This window comes from Haliotis cracherodii, unplaced genomic scaffold (genome assembly GCF_022045235.1).
Source record: "Haliotis cracherodii isolate W230 unplaced genomic scaffold, xgHalCrac1.p SCAF_1, whole genome shotgun sequence".
Taxonomy (NCBI): domain Eukaryota; kingdom Metazoa; phylum Mollusca; class Gastropoda; order Lepetellida; family Haliotidae; genus Haliotis; species Haliotis cracherodii.
The window spans coordinates 12,344,123-12,366,564 of record NW_027266264.1 but is presented as its reverse complement, the minus strand read 5'-3'; the positions used below and the strand labels follow the sequence as shown (position 1 = coordinate 12,366,564).

The following is a 22,442-nucleotide window of genomic DNA, read 5'->3' as shown; positions in this document are numbered from 1 at the left end:
ACCAGAGGAATCTCTCATGCATTTAACAACAAACCCACCTGTCTCCAGATCACACATATAGATTTCAACACAAATAAATGACTGCTTCCATTCAAACTAATGTTCCCTGGTTACATGACTCCTGATGTTTCTCTTTGCCAGTACTATTTTGTTATGTTTGAAATAAGCACTACATGTTGTGTGGATATGTAATATATCTCAACAAACTTTATATCACTGTGAAACAATATTATCAAATTACACAGTCGCAGATAGTTTACAGTCTTAGTGTCATATGTCATTCTTTTCATGAATTCCCAGTTGAAAACCCAAGAGTAATGTTTCACTTCTTTGAATACCGAAAAAATGTATACATGCATCCACACACACACACACACACACACACACACACACACACACACACACACACACTTTATCTATACAATTTACAATGCACTGTATGGATTTAATCAAGGCATTCTCAGAGGCCCATTTTCAGCCCCAGTAACTGTTGTTAAACATTTCAGTTAGAGATATTCAATTCAGGTTTTTCATAACTGTTAACATAATATTATAGTTTTGCATATGTGACTTGGTTCAACATTATTCCATTAAATGCAGTATTAGAAAACCTCAAAATGTAAGAATACATGAACCTTACACAAATTCCCAATTTTGAACAAAAGAAAAATGTTTCCCAGTTTGCTCGGCCTGAATACTTAGTGTAAAATCCTAGATAAATCTCTGTCATGCTTTGATAGGATATAGAAACACAGAGCAATAGATTAGAATGATTTACTAGCCTCCAGATCAACATTGCTTAACAGGTGGATGTTGATAGGTGACCCATTGTATATAGGTTACTTCTATATTTACAGTTTCCTGCACAAACAACATCTATGTAACATATACTTATCACAATGAAACAACAAACCTGATACCTTTCAATAACAATAAAGACAGGTATAGATATCTTACTGATATGATAATAAATATGTTGGTATCTGTCATGATGGAATTTCTTCAACAAGCACTTTCTCTTGTTTTCTTTGGATGGTAAAATAACATAACACCTTATCATGTTGCTAAAAAAAGATGCAAGGACAGAAATGTTTTCTTTTCACAGATAGGATATAATAGCTTAAAACAGCTGTAATAGTGACTTCGCAGGTTATTCCATATAATACTGCAAACAGCATGCTGTACTCAACTTTAGGTATAAACCTATGAAAGAAAGTATACACCTTAAGTAAACTATAATTACATAACCTTCTAAAAAGGTCACACTTATTCAATTGTTTTCTAAAGAACCTAAGAAAATAGCAGAATTTCTAAAAATGGTGCACTATTCATTTGTCTACAAACAACATCACTGGCGCCTTGTGGACTGGAAAAACCATTAACTTCCCCTTCAGTCCACACTTTGTCATAAACAGCTGTCCATGAAATTAAGACTGATGTGGAAGTCACAACCAATTACATCTAGCATCATTACCTAAAAAACTGCCACTGTCAAACCCCATGATGAAAATCTTTTTGCTCTAAATCACCTCTCTTCAGCCACTTGGCTGGTAGAACAATTAGCTGTTAGCAATCCTGTTTATTGGGCTGAGAGTTCAAACTGTTTCCCTGTTTTAGCTCCAACTTTTTCATAATAAGCAAAACAACATGTCGGGGATAAGATAGGATCTGTACACTTGCACTCTCTTAATGTGGTTCCGGGCACCCATATTCATATTGTTTATTTTTTTTTTTAAGTTATCCAAAGCAATAAAAAGACTTACCATACTAATAGATACATGCCATATTAAGGCCTTGTTTGAAGATCATACTACAGTCCTTAACAATAAGTAGTAAAAAACAATTCATTTGTTTAAAAGTTTTGAAATTGTTGGTAAAGCAAAATATTCTTATATTTGCTCATTTCTAAATCTTCATTGTTCAGTCAACTCTGAAGCCATAGTGACTATGATCTAAACCATATATTTCTGTGATCAAGTTTTCTTCAACATGTCTGTTTGATTGAACAGAGGGTCTCAAATCACTCAAGCATCATGCTAGATGCCTCCGATTAACAGCTAATATGTTGTCCACTTTATTGCATAATAATACTTATCTGCATTTATTTTGTTGCTTCTTTCACATGCTGCACTAGAGCCATATGAAATAGTCAAATTAACACAGATAAAACAACTCTTTTTTCTCATCAGTTGCCTGAATAATGATAACATAAATATGCAAACAATGAAAACTAAAGAAAGTCTTCTGTCCTAAGAAATGCCTTAACATAAAACATATTCTTAGTGTGCCTAATAATTATAAGCTGCCGTGCAAAAGAAAGTGGACGCTTGAACACGGTAAAAATTAGATTTGACCAAAAAATAACAAATGTTATCAAAACAGTCACTGAAATGCAATCTTAAGGTCCAAAACACAACAATGATACCCGTTTCAAATACATCACCATCGAAAAACCCATTCTTGTTTGTTTAATTATTAGCCATCATCAAACATGGTTGTATACTTTCTTTTGCCCAGCAGTTTATATTCTATCAACTTTATTTAATTTTATCAATCTCACATACCAATACAGGCATGACTAGTTCTTACGTAATCCTTGAAAATCATACTTATCACTATCTAATTTATTATTACATCTTGAATGAAACCTAGAAATCATGGACTTGCAGAAACAGACACAGCCTCAATACTGCTATTACAGAGTTTCTCATGTTCATACTCAGTTTTAAACACAATTTTGCACCTTAAATCTACAGTAAAATGGCTCTAAATTAGATATTGAAGTATGAATAGATGTCGTAGTTTCATATGGACTAAAATGATTATACAACAGATATAAGGCAATGCTCATGAATAGATGTTTAGACAATTCCAGTGATAAAAAGGGAAATAGAAATTGTGAGGCTAATATTTAATACTGGTAGTGAGCCTTGCATTGTAAAGGTTGTTATGGCGAGTGACTGGTTATACTCAAGTTATACCTTGATAGATAACGGAGAACTGCCAATAGCAATATAAACATTTTTAATTCTACTCCCCAATATTGATCTTGTACTATTACTGGTGTCTGTCTCACGATAATGTACTCCCACCACTGGTAAGTTGGTGATCCTAAGTCTATCAATGTTTGACCCAAATAAACAAATCTGGAGACACAGACCCCCTTAATGTTGTCAGATATTGTGTTGACTACGGAGAACATGCTCTTTACTTCTAGGTTGTACATAACACAAACATAAAGGATCATTGTGTATCAATTTTGTTTATGATGTTTAACCTCAAACATGTTTCTTGTTCCAAATTTGATGGAAAAACAAGTAGTAATTGACCAGCTTTTTAATATATCCATTGTTTATTATTTACCCTACCTTAGCTAAAACAGTTACTGTTGATGTTTAGTTTAAATATTTGTCATTTTGTTTCCTTACCAAAAAACTGTAAACAAGGGAATCATTGATTCTAATTATTTCGTGATCCTCAGAAGAACACTACAATGTGTATAAGGGATCATTCAACAACAGGTCTTCCAACATGTACTAGTATACATTTCATACACGAAAAAAATTGTTGCAAAACTTGGGAGTTATTGATCTGAAAATGTATTATTTTACATCCTGGACTACTGTGTCCATAACAGTAAGTGTAATGTTTGTATGGCATGCTACATGTCATTAAATCCTAATTCCCCAAGAGCTTAATAATACCAACACTGTTGTTTATCTCATGTAATAATAGTGATATGTTTTGGACTTATTCACCTCCCCCAAATGGACTAACATCTCAAACACCTCAAGCATCACATCAACAGTCAGGAACTGTATACATGACTTGTTTCCAATGTACTCGATAAAGCCAATGATCCCTTAAATTCCTAACTGAATAACAGGTGAATAGTGTGCATAGCCATTTTTTTTCATAAACCAGGGTGTGCCAATAAATCAATTAATGCAATTATGTAATACAATCCGCCAGTGGTGGCTTGGAACTCCACTAGGCATTATTTGTTACTGGATTGCACACACAACAAGGTTAGAACTATAGCCTGTTATTTGAATCTGTTTGCCTCACTTGGTAGCACAATACATTCAGGAAATAGTCTTATAGATTACTGTGGCTACAAACAGTTTGTCATTTGTTTTACATAAAGATGTAATGCAAGCCAATACCTCTTGTGGTAGACAAACTTATGCCTTAACAGACTTTCTTAATCATTACAACAGAAATTAACACCAATTTGGTATATAAAACACAGGATAATGACCCAAGTGATCACATCTTTCTGAAATGGTACACTGCTCTGAAAAGTTCATACCGACAAAAGCATTGCCTGTAGTTTGTAAAATGACATTATTTAATGTGAACACGCTTTAGATACACATGTCTGCCGCTTTTTCACTTTAATCATCATTTTAGTTTTTCAAAGCTTGAAAGACAAAAAAACAGTTAACTCATGGTTAATACATGATAATGTCAATAATCAACTCTTCATCTTCAAATAACTTTGAGTTATCCAAAGTTACTGATCATATCATAATTTAAACTGTGTTAGTTTCGACTTATCAAGAAAACCACTGGAAAAGATTGCAAATTTTGGCATGTCATTTGGAATGTGGGTAAACAATGGAAACAGTAGGTACTACAGTATCATGGAAAACTAGTTTCAGTCCATATACAGTTAACCCTGTTGATACAAACTGAACTGTTCACAGTGAAATTGTCACAATTAAGCATTATTGTTACTGAGAAATGTCCTTTGTGTGTATGTAGACACTCCTAACAATAGTAGTAACAATACCATCATTGTCTATGCTGGTATCATAGAGGGCTTAACACAGCCAAAACATATCATATTGGGAAGAGAAAATGCAGGAAAGACATCTTCCATGGATGAATACCAGGGCTGTCTTTGAAAATTGACATGAAAGTTATCCCCCCATATCGATCCATAAAAGGTGAATATATATATGTACTTTGACAACATTAACCAATTCAACAATATGGAATCCTGTTCCCATAGTGTCACACGGAATTCTACCATCTTACATACTACAAGTAAATCATATTGCAAATCAGTATGTTCCTTGGCTCAGCTTGATCTTTTGTCTATTTGGATACAGTTATTCTAAGAAAATATTCAATGAAGGATTAGACTAGACTTTGATACTGACACTTACACTAAGGATTTTCCGACACTGAGAGCAAATTCTTTCAACCAAGACAACTCAAGCAGCCATGAGCCTCCATGAAGGGATGGATGACTGGCATTGCCTTTTAATAGAAAGTTCTTTGGAAATGGAAGTGTCTAATTCTGAATCTATCAGTATGCTTACCCTGTAGGTAATTATCTCTTAAGGTAGTTCAAATAGTCTATTATACCATACAATTAACCACATGATTTTTACATAAAGAATTCACGTTACCATACTTTACAATCTTAAGGAAACTTTACCTTTGTATTTAAAGCTTTAAGCGAGTGCAAGATAATAAATATTCATTGATGTTCATTCATGGTAGAATAATTATTGTATCATACTTTATAAGTGTTATGGATACAGCTCTCTTCTGTATTTGTTCTATAAGCTGTACAGCTCTGTCTTGCATACAGATTGAACTATATTGCAGGCACATTATTTTACATTCATCTAAACATGCTAAAGGAATTGGATTTAGTTCTGTAAAAATAAAGTTTGCACTTGGAAAAAGCAGTGCCTGCTAGAACTCAGCATAGACACACTGTCTTGTTACCTCCATCTTTATATTTAGGGAACCAAGCTCCAAGGTATTCAGGAGAATTGTCTGCATAGTTCCCAATATGATATATTACAAAAATACCAATAGAGTTAATAATTGTATTTTTATAAATATGACTGTGTTGTCCCAATTAAATTTATAATGCCTACCTCAAAATATTTATGCACTTTGTATTCATGGTGGTAAAACAAGAAAGTAGGAGTTTCAGATAAGAATAGCCTATACAGTGTCAAAGCAAACCTAAATAATGTACCTAAACCTAATGTACTAGTACATATATTATGTATGAAGGCAAATCATGACACTGTAATCAGTGATCAGTGTTTTTTCTTCTAATAGACCTGATGTATGACAGATGGGACAATAATACTGTGGTGTTCACTGCACACAACTGATCAATGAAGGAAAATCCTTGGTTTTATCTATTTCTTACCTTGTGAGTTATCCTTCTTCGATAATCAACAACAACTGGAAGCTTGAACTTCATACTGATTATGCTGTATCTACTTCAGGTGTTTCTACTTTTGTTTGATCCAATTGCAACAAAACAATCCTCTGTATCATTATCCAGCCAATATAACACGTCCATACTGACAGTCATTACAGCTTGTCACGAAATCCCTTTAACGCTGAATATAACAGTCAAATGAAAGTTTCTTCAAAGAATACCATTTAGTGTGTGATTTTTGTGTTGGGATAAAGATTTTCATCACACAGTTCAAACGAGACAACACTTATAGACTGAATATACCTCCCCATACAATGACAAATGTGGTTGACTGAGCCAGTAAGCATTCAAATAATAATACTGCAATCCATCTATAATCATCCCATGAAAGATTCCTTCCAACACATATGATACGTGAGTGTCAGGTATATCAAACCTTTGTTCCACAACGCCTACTTCGGACTGTAATTCACAAGCTTTAAGAAGGCACAGGTGTGGAACAAGAGATCACTTATAGTAAAGAAGTAGCAACAAAGAACGGGCAATTATGAGTTCAGGTTGATGGGCCCGTTGTCCTCCTTGTCACTTTGCAAACCTGCTCAGACAAGGGAGTAAACATTGTAAAATAATAGACTTCAACCCAACATATTCAGTTCATATAAATGAATTACAATGTGACAGGCTCTTAACTGATTTGAAACAAGACAGGTACAATACTTCAGATTTGCAACACTTAACACATTTAAATGTGGTATGAGTATGTCATAGCTTGTCTCGTATCCCTGTGGTATGGTGTCGATTGACTTTACACTATGATAGTGCTATCTCATTCTAGCATGAAGTTACAGCATACCTCCCTGTTCAATCATTTACATGATCAATTGATTCACAGTTAGTCAGATGACTAAGGTTGAAACTAGCAGCCCCTTAGAATAACTAACACTTGAATATGGCATCAAGCAGTGTGTAATTTACAGCAGATATCAAATTCAAATAGCTATAATATGTATATATAGGTGACTCGAAGAGAAGTCATCTCAACAAAATTTATTTCCTCTTATAAATTGAGAAAACCTTAATGTTGAACAAAGTGTTACTGGTTAAGATATCAATTAGTTGAAAATTGAACTGAGTTCAGGGTTAGAGAGTAGAATACATGGAATGAGTTAAGAATCTAAGAAAGCAATAATCTGTAGGAAGCATACATTTAAATCACATATACATTTACCAACAAACTAAAGATTAATGTGAAACAGAAAGGATTCAGCATACAGTATTAATATACTGCAGATATTTCAGGAAGACATACACATTTTGTATAACAGATCTATGATCACCAAAATAAGATTTTATTTAATGGTATCAACAATTTTTGACATATGAAGACGGTTTCATTCTTTGACAATAGAACTGTTAGTGACTAATATGGATTTGTTCACCATTTCATAAAATATTTCTGAGGTTAATTTTCATTTTTACCGTAAGTAAACTTGACACATCAACAGTGACAAATATCCCACCTTTCGTACATAATATGGATTGTACATCACAGCTTCAACTAAACTGTTAGCTGACTACTGAACTTCCACTTCCAGTAATATTCAGCCATAACTTCAAACAACAATATGCTTAATGTTTTCATACTAAACAGTAAAGGGAACTAAGAGCCAAGTTCTTAATCCAAGATTTAGATTAGTGGCAATGAATCAAATACATTAATCTGAGGTCCTACCAGACCTGGAACTAGTAATAATAAGCTTATTACAAAATCCAACTAGCTGAACCTAAATGAACATTGTTTGGGCACTGACAAATGGCTACAATTCTCGGCTCAAATTAAGATTATTTTTGATAAAACCATTGTTTACAAAGAGAAGTGCACAAAACCTTGGCATCCATATTTTTCACATTTAATGATAAAATTTAAACTGTTTTATAAATCATAGTTTTGTCATTGTAGATGCTAGTTTTGGGGTTAAGACTGTCATCTCCCCTTTTCACTTCAAAACAGAAAACCTCCGGGTTTGTTCTCTTGGCCATTTAGTGTGATATTTTTAAATTTGGGTTATTATATAGATGAATGACTTATCAAATTTTGCGAAAAATAAAGTAATATCTTAACAAAATCACTGGTCTTTATCCATCTGTCATAATATTGACAACATGTCTAAGGATAAAGATTAACTGTCTGATGCAGATACCTATTTCTGACTAAAAGTTTTCAGAACTTATACCTTACCTGATTTATTTAGTTCATGTACTTGCAAAGATTTAGAAGTTGTATGCAGTGATCGATTTAGCCATAACACGCTTAAATTAAGAACAATGTCACTTTCGTGACGAATAAAAACTTCATAAATTCCCTGTATAATACAGACTGAATGTGATTAGTGATTGTCACAGCCAAAATTGAGCAAAATACCTTTTAGTCGACTAAGCTCAGCTAATATGTCAATACAGTGATATGCTAATACTGAAATCTACTGAAAAGGATGCCAAAAGACAGGTTTTGGCAAACAGACTCTAAAGCATTTCACACAGACTGTAATTGTGATATTTGTTTGTCAACCCATTGAAAGCAACAAATGAATACAGAAAACTATTGCATTTAGGGTGAATGATCTATGTAAGATTTTAAATGTTACCTGCCAACAGTTACCTTCTTCCACGTTATCAAAAACAAGGTTCAGTTACATGTTATTTGTACACTAACAAAAATATGATCACTATCCATCTGGTATATTTTTTACCTGCTGGTCCTTTGAATTTACTAATGAAATATTCTGGTCAGTGTCGAGCACTGGTCAGACGTACAAACATTTCATTACATGTCTTATAATGTAAAAACAACAATTAATACAGAAGGCATCACAAATATTTCTTCTGTTTCATTTGATAATTTCAATAAATCAACACATCACAGTAATATATGATATATACACACAAAGTATTACATAGCAATTATGTTCATCTAGGATGTGTCCATTCTAAAGGCATGGTCACATTTAATAAGTCTGTCACTGATCAATCATTAACCATTATAACTGCCATAATCTATACATATCTAAAAAACAACAACCTTCAGTTACACAACACACTACATCTATAAGATTAAATTATAAACTTCTAAAAAAGTCTATAAGCAAATAAACAAAATCGTATAAAAAATCAAATCTTGAAATGTCTGTCAATTATTCACATCTACATTTGATGGTCCAAAATTGATTGCATTCATCATGTCAATCATCACAGTCTTACATGTATACATCTTAGAGTAGTGCTTCATTAAAAATACATATGTCACTATTATGAGAAAGAGTATCTCAACAGACTTACATTCGAGTTGGCCTGCATGACCATTTTCATGTGTATATGTCTGTATAATGCATTGCCAGGTGGCTACCTCAAATCCCTGCTTCTCGGCAGAAATTACCAACAACAATGGTGGCAAAGCCAGAAAGTTAATTATTATTCATGTTATTACATGTGCAGTGCTCTTACTGGACCATTCTACCCATAATAATACCGTAAAGGCTCTAATCCATTACTTACCAGCTTTCAGATTAAGAAACTTGCTGAAAGAATGTATCTACGAAACATACTTTGAAACATACCATGAAATGTCTACGAAACATAGACATCTTTATGTTTGCTCATGATAACACTAGAAAGAAGGGTTTGATTATCAAGCTTGACCTTGTAGAAATGTTCAAGGTGAACGGGATGTTGCAAATCTGTCAGTGCCACTCTTTCAGATGTATGTCAAGTACAACAACAAAAATCAGCCAAGTAATCAAAATGAGGGAATCTTTCAAGTATTAATATTTCTATATTTTTTTTATCTATGAACTATCTTCTTTTTAGCCAACATTAACATTCACACAGATGTCTCACTTAACTGAATATTTACGGTTCTTGATGTATTAGAGACGGTTGGCTGCCTCAGTGCTTAGGAAAGTATGTTGCTAACACTCTTACTTCAATGTAATACTACTTATAAGAGCTTCATTACTAACATTAAGTGGTAAGTGCAGAACAAAGGACCTGGGTATCAACAACTGAGGGACTAATCAAGAATTAAAGGATCATAATTGCCTAATTCAGGGGCAATGGACACTATATATAGAACTGTTATGTGCACACTTCAGAAGTCATTGTGTACTCACAAGAACTTGTAAATACACTTCACTATCAAAAGTGTGTTTTCAGGTGTAATCAAAGCACAATGTGGACTGTCTGTGAAGTCTTTTTGATTCATCATACTGTCATAGTTTGCAGCTTTGGGAGATAAGACACATTGTTCAAAGAGCACCTATTTTCTTTACACAACCATTCCTAAGTTCTGAGCTTAGTTGAGTAAATAATTAACATTAAAACAATGACAGGATAACATGGAAAGATCACAACATCATAATGAATCATAAGTGAAACAGTAAGTTTATCCTGTTTATTGGTCTAGTTACTTAATCACTGCCACTGAACTGTCATCCAGTGATCTTGCTGTTCAATTAATTACCTTATGCCTGTATTTGACAATGACCATTCACATACCAGTAGTAGACACTGAATGAAATAAGTGTTCAATTCAGAACATCAATTGTAATATGAGGAAAATGTGCATGTATACATGTTATCATGTTATACTCACACTAACACTCATATCATGTGCAGACAAATTCGGTCCTAAAACAATCTCATGCAACACCTAGATATTCAAGTTTTCAAGTTCATGATAGCAACAAAAACCTCTTTGTAGGTAGGGCAGATGTGAAACTAAACTACATCATGACATTCAGTCAAATAAATTAAATATTACAAATTATCATAATTTGAGAGGCCATTTAGAGATATAATCTAACATTTTAGTCCACTAGTCCTTATAATGATAACATGTATAGCAAAACCATTAATTATGGCAAATGTCTGCTAGTCCTTATGATACCTTAACTATTGGACAGTTTTGCAAAAACTATAGGACTAGTGCCAATTTCTATCCCTGCATTTAAATCTTGCCCCATCATAATGTCACGTAATATTTTATGAACTTGTACAACCCTGCTCTTATAAAACATAATACAGTATCACATTCCTTAAGAATAATAAATACTATGTACAAATTAATAATCATGGCCGCTAATCTGAGAAACATCATACTTACATACAAGTGGCGGGTACGGGACAGCCTCACTAATGTCTTTGCTGAACTCTTCACCATGCTTTGACTTTTCCATGCCCAAGAAGAATTCAACCATATACTCATTCACTATTCATACAGTTTCTTTACAAACATTATAGATGACTTTGAGTTTGCTCTAATGACGATTTTTATCATATTGATAGAACCTCATAAACTAATATCAATCAATTTATCAAGCAGCTGTCAGACTTGACAGACTGTAACTACTTTAAAAATCTGGTTGCTCTCTATGCTGTCTGTTGTATGGAAGCTAAATGATATTTGACATACATGAAAGTTCTACACTTAAATATCAACAAAAGTTTCAACGGAAAAGAAATTAGCTCAAGAATATGATATACATAAAAATGCCAGTGTTCCTACCCCTTTATATTTTCACATCTGACTATCTGATGGAGGAGAATTAAATGAATGCAATAGCTTCTACATGATCCAGCTAGATATTGCATCCTAACAGAATGTGCCAAACCTTCTCATCAACAAAAGGGTACTCACACCTTCAGTGTTTGTGTCATGTGATATTTAACCATCTATGGTGAAAACTGAGCCTGCTATTGGGTTTCTATGGTAACTTATATGTATGAACTGAAGTATATGACAGTTTGACACATTTGTCATGTTTGTTAGCACAATTTCTGTCATCTGCTCTATGCATATATATGTAACTCCTGTGGATGAGTGGTGTTTGATATTTGGAATGCACCAACCAATTCTTAGTAGTATTGCCAACTATTTGAGACATAAGGTCACACATTTTTCGTTTCGTTTCAAAGGCCCGCCTACTGAAGAGCAGCAGGAAAAGAAGTAAATCAAACATTAAATGCTTTCTTTTATTATGTCTCCCACTAGTAATATAGACCCTCTTATACAATATAAAATGTTACAAATATATTCTATAGAGCTGTTACGATTCACTCGCGTATTCGGGGAATCGAGCCGTATCCATTCATGAATTGAATTCGTATTTGTGGCCACTAGAATCGATTATTTATGAATATGCTATCATGCATATTTACATACCCTGTACCTAAAAACATCTATAACAACATATTATATGCATAGATTTCTTTCAATGACAACATTCTAATAATATTTAATTTGACAGTATTGTGGTCACTGGTCATTGTTGCTTTTGAGCAGATACTAGTAGCTGGATAAGTGAAGTATATAAATGTTTAATATATTAATAATTAACAAACCATGTCAAATAATTTATGTTCTTAATGTTTCACTCAATGTAACAAATAATACATCAACTGCAGACTTGTTACTGTATTCATGAATTAATATTCATATTCGTTACCCTATATTCGTGATACGAATCATATTCGCCTCATAGCGTATTAGTTGCAGCCCTTATATTCTATGTTTACATCACTTTCAGTGATTCAAGAAGACAGCTGTAGTTTTAACTCCACAGCAGAATGACTTTAATATTAATAAATAAATGATTGACATAGCTATTTATTTTTATTCTTATTTCGACCGACTTTGTGTTGTCTGCTAGCCAAGTTTAGATCTGAGTAGCCACATCTTTTACACTACCAAATGCAAGGGGAAATCTTGTTATAGAGAAAGAAAATATTTTTCAAGTTTCAACAAGGTTAGAACTTCAATCTGAGTCAATATCAAACAGGTTTTTGTCACTTGCAAAACCAATGATGGTGACCAGGAATCACAACAAGCACAAAAATTGTTACAGTGTTCACATTAAATTAAAAAAGGTAGCCTTGACTTAACCGTGGCATTTAATAGGTTTTGACTTGATCATCCAATCATGTTAGAAAAAATGCCAGGAGTTCATTTGACAATGATCGAAAACAAGGGGTCCAGGGGTACTTGAGGTTTGCAGCAATAGTATATGAATCAAGGGACCCCCTAAGTTTTAAACTATTAACATCAGATAATAACATATTTTCCAACACTGTTTGAAGTATATCAGGTTAGAATTTTCTAATACCTGCCAATTGTGGCAGCAGTTCAAATTGAGCATTTACATTATAGGAGATTTACAGAAAACTATAAATATGGGATTAAATCATTTATGAAGCATATTAAAACAAGAAAACAACATTATCAGTATCACCTGCCATGGGGTACATTAGAATATTTGTTGTTCATACAGTAGTGAAAATAAACTATTAAAAAAGAGTTCTGTAAAAACTTAAGAACTGATAGGCACACATGCTTTATGTCATCAGAAAAAAGATTAAATGTGATATTAATACACACAAAGGGGCCTTCTCTGGAAATAATAATTTATGACACTAATTCTCAAACTCAGTCTTGATAAGTATCTCTTAGATAAGATGGACAGCTGGACGTCAGACAGACAGACAGACGGATGGACGAACTCCGTTTCTATATATTTCGCCCTTCTTTGTGGCAGGAGATAACGAGTATCTTGAACAAAAAAATTCTAAAGGCAATATTTGTGACAAAAAAACATTAAAACCTACTCATATTCCGGAAACTAACCAGAGTTAATGAGCGGGTTTGTCATAACGTGATGTGACATCATAGTGGAGGGTTGACTTGCAGACGATCACTGCTTCTGTACAGTGTTTGTTAGATTACTAGCATTCACCATGGCATCAGCTGACAATGCCATCAATGAAAACGTTGAATTTTCGCACAATGACCTTACATATATATCCCAAAATAATTAGGCTGCCAACCCCTCTTTGGTACACTAGATTCAGGGGTCTATTTAGAGGGTATTCAGCATTACAGCTCCCAAACCAAATTGATGACATCTTTTTTATCTCTCCAGTTTGAGCACATTTTCAAGAAATGTTCTCCATTTGTTCAAGATACAGTGAGCAATGTACATTTACATTATCTACTTCAAAGAGCAGGGTATTGACTTTTGGCTCAGCAGGTACTGCCACCATCAATATCAAGTTGTATGGCCAATCAATCCCAACTACTAGAGAAATTAGACAAGCTGGAAGTTTACTCAAAATGTTTTGACTCGGAATACAGCTCCTGGGAACAGACTCCAACTCATAGATGAAGTCTACAATGGCGTTGCTGTTAGGACTGAACCCTCTTGTCCCATGTACCCTAAGTGGATTGACAATTGTGGCAAAGTTGAACTGTTATCATTAGAGCATGGAAAGGGTGCTGCTTTGAAAAATGCACAAGGCCTCCTCGTACCATTAAGATTAATAATATTAGTAATGCTTAGGCTTAACTGGATGGACACCTTTGGAATCAGAAATAGACAAGAGAAAACTGCCGTTTCCAGGGAACCTATGCAAAAGCAGAATAGAGTTCCTTCCATGAAGAATCTTCGATACCAGACTCTCCCTCTCAAATTACAAATTCCCTTGGAAATGTTCCTGACATTAAGTATATTATATCCAAAAATAATCTTGAACAAGTATTTGTCACAAAGTGACGAAATGTCCCCCGCCTGTATATACACCATAGTACCAAATATGAAGACAATCCAGCGATTTGCCTGCTGTGACCTTGAAAATAGGGTCAAGGTCACCAAAATCGACTGGTGTCTGAGGTGTCTGTATATACACCATAGTTCCAAATATGAAGACAATCCTGCCATTAGTTCTTGAGATATCGCGGCAACACCGTTTTCCAACTCCAAAAGCAGATTTGCTTGCTGTGACCTTGAAAATAGGGTCAAGGTCACCAAAACCGACTGGTGTCTGCGGAGTCTGTATTTACACCACAGTACCAAATATGAAGACAATCCAGTGTTTAGTTCTTGAGATATTGCGGCAACACCGTTTTCCAACTCCAAAAGCAGATTTGCCTGCTGTGACCTTCAAAATGGGGTCAAGGTCACCAAAACCGACTGGTGTCTGCGGTGTCTGTATATACACCATAGTTCCAAATATGAAGACAATCCAGCCATTAGTTCTTGAGATATCGCGGCAACACCGTTTTCCAACTCCAAAAGCAGATTTGCCTGCTGTGACCTTGAAAATGGGTTCAAGGTCACCAAAACCGACTGGTGTCTGCGGAGTGTATATACACCATAGTACCAAATATGAAGACAATCCAGCCATTAGTTCTTGAGATATCGCGGCAACACCGTTTTCCAACTCCAAAAGCAGATTTGCCTGCTGTGACCTTGAAAATGGGGTCAAGGTCACCAAAACCGACTGGTGTCTGCGGAGTCTGTATATACACCATAATTCCAAATATGAAGACAATCCAGTGTTTAGTTCTTGAGATATCGCGGCAACAAGCAGGTGGGACGTACGGACGTATACGGACGTGAATACTATATCCCCCGCTTCGCGTCTGAACAGCTTTAGCACCCAATAGATGGCATATTCCCCAGTTGGTATACATGGAAAAAACTTTTAAAAAATGCCATTAAAGAATATGAACGTGAAGCCTGAAACTCTAAAGCACAAATTCATATAGTTATCTCCCCTAAACAAGCATAGGAAATTGCCAAAGAGATCTTGACCTGAAACAAACTGCAAACATTGAATTCCAGGTGTGTGCAGTCTGGAGATCTAGGAAAATCCAGGGTGTATGTAGCATATGTGAGTTTGCCAACCAGGAACTGCTCGTTGATGTTGTGTGTATGTGTCCAAAGACAGAGCAATTCAGAGATATTCTGTGGGGTAGCATGGTGGACACTTGTCCAGTGGAAGTCAGTGTGGCTCTCCATAACAAGCAGGAGATAGACTTAGTTTGCTGTCTGCTATGATGTAGGACCAGAAATCAAGCAAATCCAGAAACTGTAGAGAACTTTGCAAAAGTTGAAGTAAAAGTTCTTTTCCAATTGACGAGATATTTCTGATCAACATCAGGATGCATATTTTTGTACACCTGTAAATATTGTATTTTAATATCTGTCAGTCTCCAATGGAGGAATACAGAATACATACATCAGGGCCTAGATTTTGGAAACGATTGTAGCTAAGATAAATCTTAATAACTTACGTTCAAAGATAAGATATCTTAAGGTTAAGATAAGATAGGTTTTCGAAACTATCGTAAACCTGTCGCAGATCGCACAGAGCTACGATACCTATCGTAACTCTGACAGAGAACTCATTTGTGTTAGAGATTGAAAAAGCGGGGTGTTTCCCAATGATGTCACAGATTTCCCAGCTGCTGACAATTACAACAACATAGATAAGTGACACGGAATTCATGATCACATTGCCAGGTCACATTGTTTAACTCACAACTATCTGAATGACATTCAGTACAATCCTACATACATTCCAGATACATGTAGACGTTTTGTTTTTATGATAAAAGATGCCATGACTACCCGAATACAAATATCATTCGTGTGTCATGCAAAGGCATTTTGCAAACCCAATAAGTGTTATCGTCAATAAGTGTAGTGTTACCACACAATAGCTATTAGAATTGAACAAATGTGCAAAAAGATACTTCACTATTTTCCCTTCAAATGGTCCCCTAGCGAGCGCGCAGAACTTTATGTTAACACATCGCATACAAAGTCAAGGACGAAAGTAAGGGACGTTATTCTAAATGACAATGCCGAGACCTTTGGTCAAACAGCAGGCGTTAAACATTTAAGATGCGTGTTCAAGTCTGATGTTACATGATGTATAATGGGTCAGTTGGACAATACTGCTTGTTTTTGCGCTTATGTCATAAGTCAAGCTTATAGAGAAAACACCAACAGTATACCTGGAAACACTCAAAACAAAAATTGTTCATGAAGCAGTGCACCCATGAGCGAGTTATAATGACAATGTATGCTTAAATTAAGTTTGTTTGTTATTTATATATCCAATATATTTCACGAATAAACCAAGGACTCAAATACAATATCAAGCTATTTGTATTTAGATGATGTTATAATTTTTTTATCTACCTAGATCCATAATTCTTTTCAAAATTTGAAAGTGACACTAATTTCCGTTCACAAAGGGAGATAATTTAGAAATTGTCAAGTTAAGATGTCTAATGGAACACTCCACAAGTTAACGTGAACATACATATAATGTAGTCCTTTTCTATCCTTTTTTAAATTAAGTAGAGCTAATAAACAGATTTTATTATTTGATTTAAATCTGGCTGATGAGCGAAATATTTACATTGTTAATGTGTGAAATCTATTCCAAAAACATAGTTCGATGACGTTTGGCAGCATTGCTGAGGGCCATTTAATAGTATTTGTCCGGTGACCCTATCCTTTACAGTTATTTTATTGTCTGAATGGTTTCAAGTATTTATATCTTTTTAATATAAAACGGGTAAATGTACACTTAAATTTTAAAAAGACCAACATCAATTATTATTATAAAATCGGTCCATTGAATGCAAAATTCAGAGATTATTGTGATCAAAATGTCTATCAGTAAATTTCATTCAATAAAATACATTTGAAACAAAATTTTGGACAGTGTTCAAAATATGTTACTTTTTGACGACATTTTAAACTCAAACGTTCATGGGAACCCATTTTTTACTTGATTTTTCAAATCACCAATCTCGAAAATACGATGCAAAAATATGTGCTTAACTTTTGCTGTCAAAATATCAACAAATTGCTATATTTAATGGAATACATCTATGCCGTTAATCACCTGTTTTTAAAGAACGCAATTATTCAACAAAAAATATTTAATTACTTAATCAAATATTTGTCTTTCAATAATATCCTGCCGACACATCAATCCGTGGTACTCACCAATCCGTGGTATCTTTTTATAACGTCATTTCTCGTGCACCTCGCACGGATTTGCGCCCCCTAGCGATTGTTTACATTGACAACTCGATCATGACAGCTCCGAGTGAAAAATGTTCAGAATTGCATCTATTTGCGTAAGTACAGCTTTATATTACGATAAACTAACTAAAACTAACCTTCTGCACGTAATGCATTTTTTGTACCATTATAAAAAATGAGACCTTAAAAAATATTCAACTCGTAAGTTCAGCAAGAGAAGTTCCTCTGCTAGCTGATGTAAACAGTAATGTGTATCACGTGACTACTGAGGGGAATACTCGCTCAATTTTTAAAACTATGGAAGCTGAGTAGGGCCATATCTTATATCGTTTATCGTGGTTTGTAGGATAATCCTGCGAGACGCAAACGACAGTACCGGCCTTATAGTCCAACACAACTGAACGAAGCCTATCTGGAAGTAGTTGAACGAGGTTCTTCTGTCTACAAAGCAGCCAGGAAGTACTCTGTGCCTGACCAGATTCTGAGGGACAGAACTAAAGGCATTACTTCCCCAGAATGTTTGTCCTCTGGACCAGGCCCATATTCGACCACATAAAGCTTATGGCCTCAGTAGGGTATGGATATACCACGACGCAGGTTATCTGTCTTGGAACTGACTATGCCATAAATCTCAAGAAACGTAGTAATGATTCCAAATCACTATCACTGCAGTGGTTTTATGGGTTGATGGGAAGATGGCCTGAACTGAAGTTGCGACGACCAAGGGGATTGTCTCAATTACGAGCCACTGCCACATCTGAGGAGAGCATTAACAAGTATTTTTCTCAACTTCAAGCAGTTCTTGACAAGTATGACCTAAAGTCAAGCCCAGAGCTGATCTACAACGTCGATGAGAAGGAAATTAATCTCATACATTCTTCACCGCAAATCGTTGGATCTGCAGACGAAGTTCCAATTGAAATCTGCCCAGAGAAATCCTATACAGTTACTGTTTTGGGATGCGGCAATGCATTGGGTCAGAAGATTCCACCTTTTTTCATTTTTACTGGTTCACGCATGCGCGATGACCTCTTAGATGGTTCGACAGTTGGAACTTGTGGAACTGTTAACGAGACGGGATGGTCCAATACAGACATATTTCAGCGATGGTTGACAGGCCATTTTGTGAAATATGCCAAAGTCGGAGGCGACAAGAAAACTCTGCTGCTATATGACCGCCACAGGTCTCACATCAACCCTCATCTGATAGATTACGCTGTTACGCAATCCTGTTTGTTCTACCACCTCACACAAGCCATGTTCTCCAGCCGATGGATGTTGGGTGCTTTGGGCCTTTCACCAAGATTTTCAGTTCAGAATGTAGGAAATGGCAGCGGTCAAATTCTGGAACAGTTAACCGATATAGCGTCTGTTCTTTGGCCTGTAAGGCATACGAGATTTCTCTGTCTGCCAGTAACTTGCACAGTGCTTTCAGGAAATGTGGTATTTATCCATTTGACCCAACGGCAATTGACAAGTCATTCCTGAAGCCATCTACGTTTGCCAATCAACAGTTGGAAAAAGCATCAGAAATTTCAGTTACATGTCCTTACATCGTTGAACAGCCCTCAGATTCAAGATTTTTTGAAGATCATCTTCCTGTTATTACCATTAAGGAATCAAAGCCCAGACGTTCTATCCATAAGATCGTTGGTGGACAAGCAATTACGGAACCAGATATATCATGTCAAGTCACGGCTTACATCAACCAGTCCAAACAGTCATCAAACGCAGGAAGCAAGGCATCAAAATCAACTGCGAAGCCAAAGACAACTAAACCAACTACCAAGTCTACTAGCAAGGATAAGCAGGACAGTATGTCATCCCAACAACCTGGACCATCTGGGATTGATAAGCTCCTTATCTCAAGCGACGACCAATCAGATTCTGAATCTATCAACGATGATGACGAAAAGTGTTGTGTATGCAGAAAGTTTCAGCCAGATGAACTGAGGCGATGTCCACATGTTGAATTCACTAAGTGGGGACAGTGCATGCATGGAAATTGTGAACACTAGGTGCATTTAAAATACTGTTGTGACATCTCCTTTCTTCGACGACATGATGTGTTTTTCTGTCCGTGTCACGGTCTACCTTGCAGACACCAAGAAGAATAACGAAATTTGTGATGATCATGATCATAAACTGTAAATAATCTGAAAATTTGTTTTCAAGTGACAGTTATTTCATATTTCATAATTCAGTACAGTGTTATCTGTATTTTGTTACGTTTGGAAGTGCCTTGGGAACATTACTTTCGATTCCAAAGAACTTTGACATTGTGGCGTGTGCTAACCACCCGTAGCTTGACCCGATGAATTTTACCACGGAAACATATGACGTCACAACATGTTGTGTAAAAAAGGCCGCTATTGTACAGCAGCCGATACGGAGGCATTTGTGGACAAAATGATGTTTCCTTGTAATTAAATGGTGTAAAGGTGAGTGTTCTAACGATTTATTTCACATTTATTGCTTGTCGAAGTCAGCGGGTTGGTTTATCGTAATGCTAGGGTATAGATAACCTAGGTGTTGTTTTTAAAACAAAACAAATACAATTACTTTTGCTAGAAAAAGATTTAATATACTCTTTATACAAATATACACATTGGGTGGTCAGGTCGATAGTGTGTCATCATACCCCGATGGTATGGATTGTTGCTCACAATTTTGATCACTGGATTGTCCGTTCCAGATTTGGTTATTTACATGCTACAATCATATAGCTGTGATATTGGTGAGTGTGGAGTTAAACAACAACAAAACAAATGGAATTACATATTGATGGAATTAACTAAAATATTCTCCGAGTTCTGTTCCCTAGGTATCCAAAAATGGAGCCGTCAGTCAGGTGTAGAAATTAACTCATCTTAGACAATAGATCTAATGATGTTATAAATAAGAAATCCTGCCAATTTTAGTAATTTCTACTAGTTCTGTGGATACTGTAACCATAATGAATTTGGGTTTGGGCTGTAAGACCAACTGGCGTTCAGACTCAGCTTATTTCGAAGTATCAGGCATCCAATGCACAAAAACATTTTGCATAGGGTACATGCTGAATATACACAATGATAATCACAATGCACCCAAAAACCGAACAGTGTATGGAGAAACTTATCTACACAAATATACTTACAGCATGAGATGGGTGAGAAACCGTCATTGGCACAATGTAAGGCAGCTGAAGTGGTCTTGAATGGCTCTGTTCCACTTTAGATCTTTCACCTTTCATTCTTTTGAAACGGCTGAAAATACATTTTCCAAGTTTTAAACAAAATATAACAAAAATGAAAAACATGAATGATTATTACTTGTGACAAAGATCATACAAATATATTTTACCTTCAAATGTCTTCACCATTTTATCTTCTATCATGTCTCTAGAGTCAATTAATTCTCATAAGTCAACCAGGTCTGTTCATACACATAGATTACACTAAGCATTGCGAAGCCCTCTGTATTCTTCTCAATCGATAAGTATGTTGAGGATAACCAAAACAATTTAAACCACTATCAATAAGAAAATACCTATTGCAAAACAACTGATCAAACCGAATCTCAACCATCAAGTTCCAAATTCACCAGCATGCTGAGAAAAGACAATTACTGGGTCTATAGCTCTTAAATTTGTTCTCATTCATTGATCACTAATATTCAATCCAGTGAGAGTTAGCAAAAAGAGTCATGTATGCACCCTCACATCCGAGGTATGGAAATCCACGATATGACACTCAAGAGATAAAATCATATTGATTGGATTAGGCTGACATATGGCTACATACCAAATGGGAGATATCTTATCGGAAAGCCTTTTAGGTACACAGAAATCTTTCACTCAAACTTTGCTTATCAAAGATACAAACTGGAGATAAGCTATAAATGCAAAATAGTTACACCAAAGTATGGAAACTGGTCATGAAGTTGTTGTCCTAAAAACAATTCCAAAATTAAATTGTTGGAGTCTGAGACTAGAACCAAGACACTGCCTTTGGCTGAAACCGAAATTTGAGTAAAATATTTTTCAAAACTATTCTTTTATCAAAACTATTCTTTTATCATAAGTATAATAGCCTACATGTTCACAAGGTTATGTCTTAGTCATGTTTTTATTAATTATTGATCATGTTGACCCAAGTGATTTTTTTTAAACAAAAGACAATATTAACCAATTACCAAATAAATAAAGTCAGCAATTTCTTAAGCGGCTAGGTCATCTTTCATCAGATTAAATTCTTAGATCGTTTATCAGATAAAAATCTGAGATTTTTCCGTATACACAATACTGTATTATATATGAAGATTTTGAAATTAATCACACTTCAGTGTATATAATATCTCATCTTAGG

At 35.1% G+C, this 22,442-nt stretch overlaps 1 protein-coding gene across 1 annotated transcript in view; it reads right to left on the bottom strand.

The window, feature by feature from the left end:
• Window positions 1–21,295, bottom strand: part of LOC139472774 (dual specificity tyrosine-phosphorylation-regulated kinase 4-like) — a 38,199-nt gene extending 16,904 nt beyond the window's left edge. Inside the window, exon 1 of the mRNA XM_071255260.1 lies at window positions 21,233–21,295. Coding sequence (XP_071111361.1) covers window positions 21,233–21,259 — 27 coding nt within the window. The 5' untranslated portion in view covers window positions 21,260–21,295. The remainder of the gene's footprint in view (window positions 1–21,232) is intronic.
• Window positions 21,296–22,442: the final 1,147 nt, after the last annotated feature.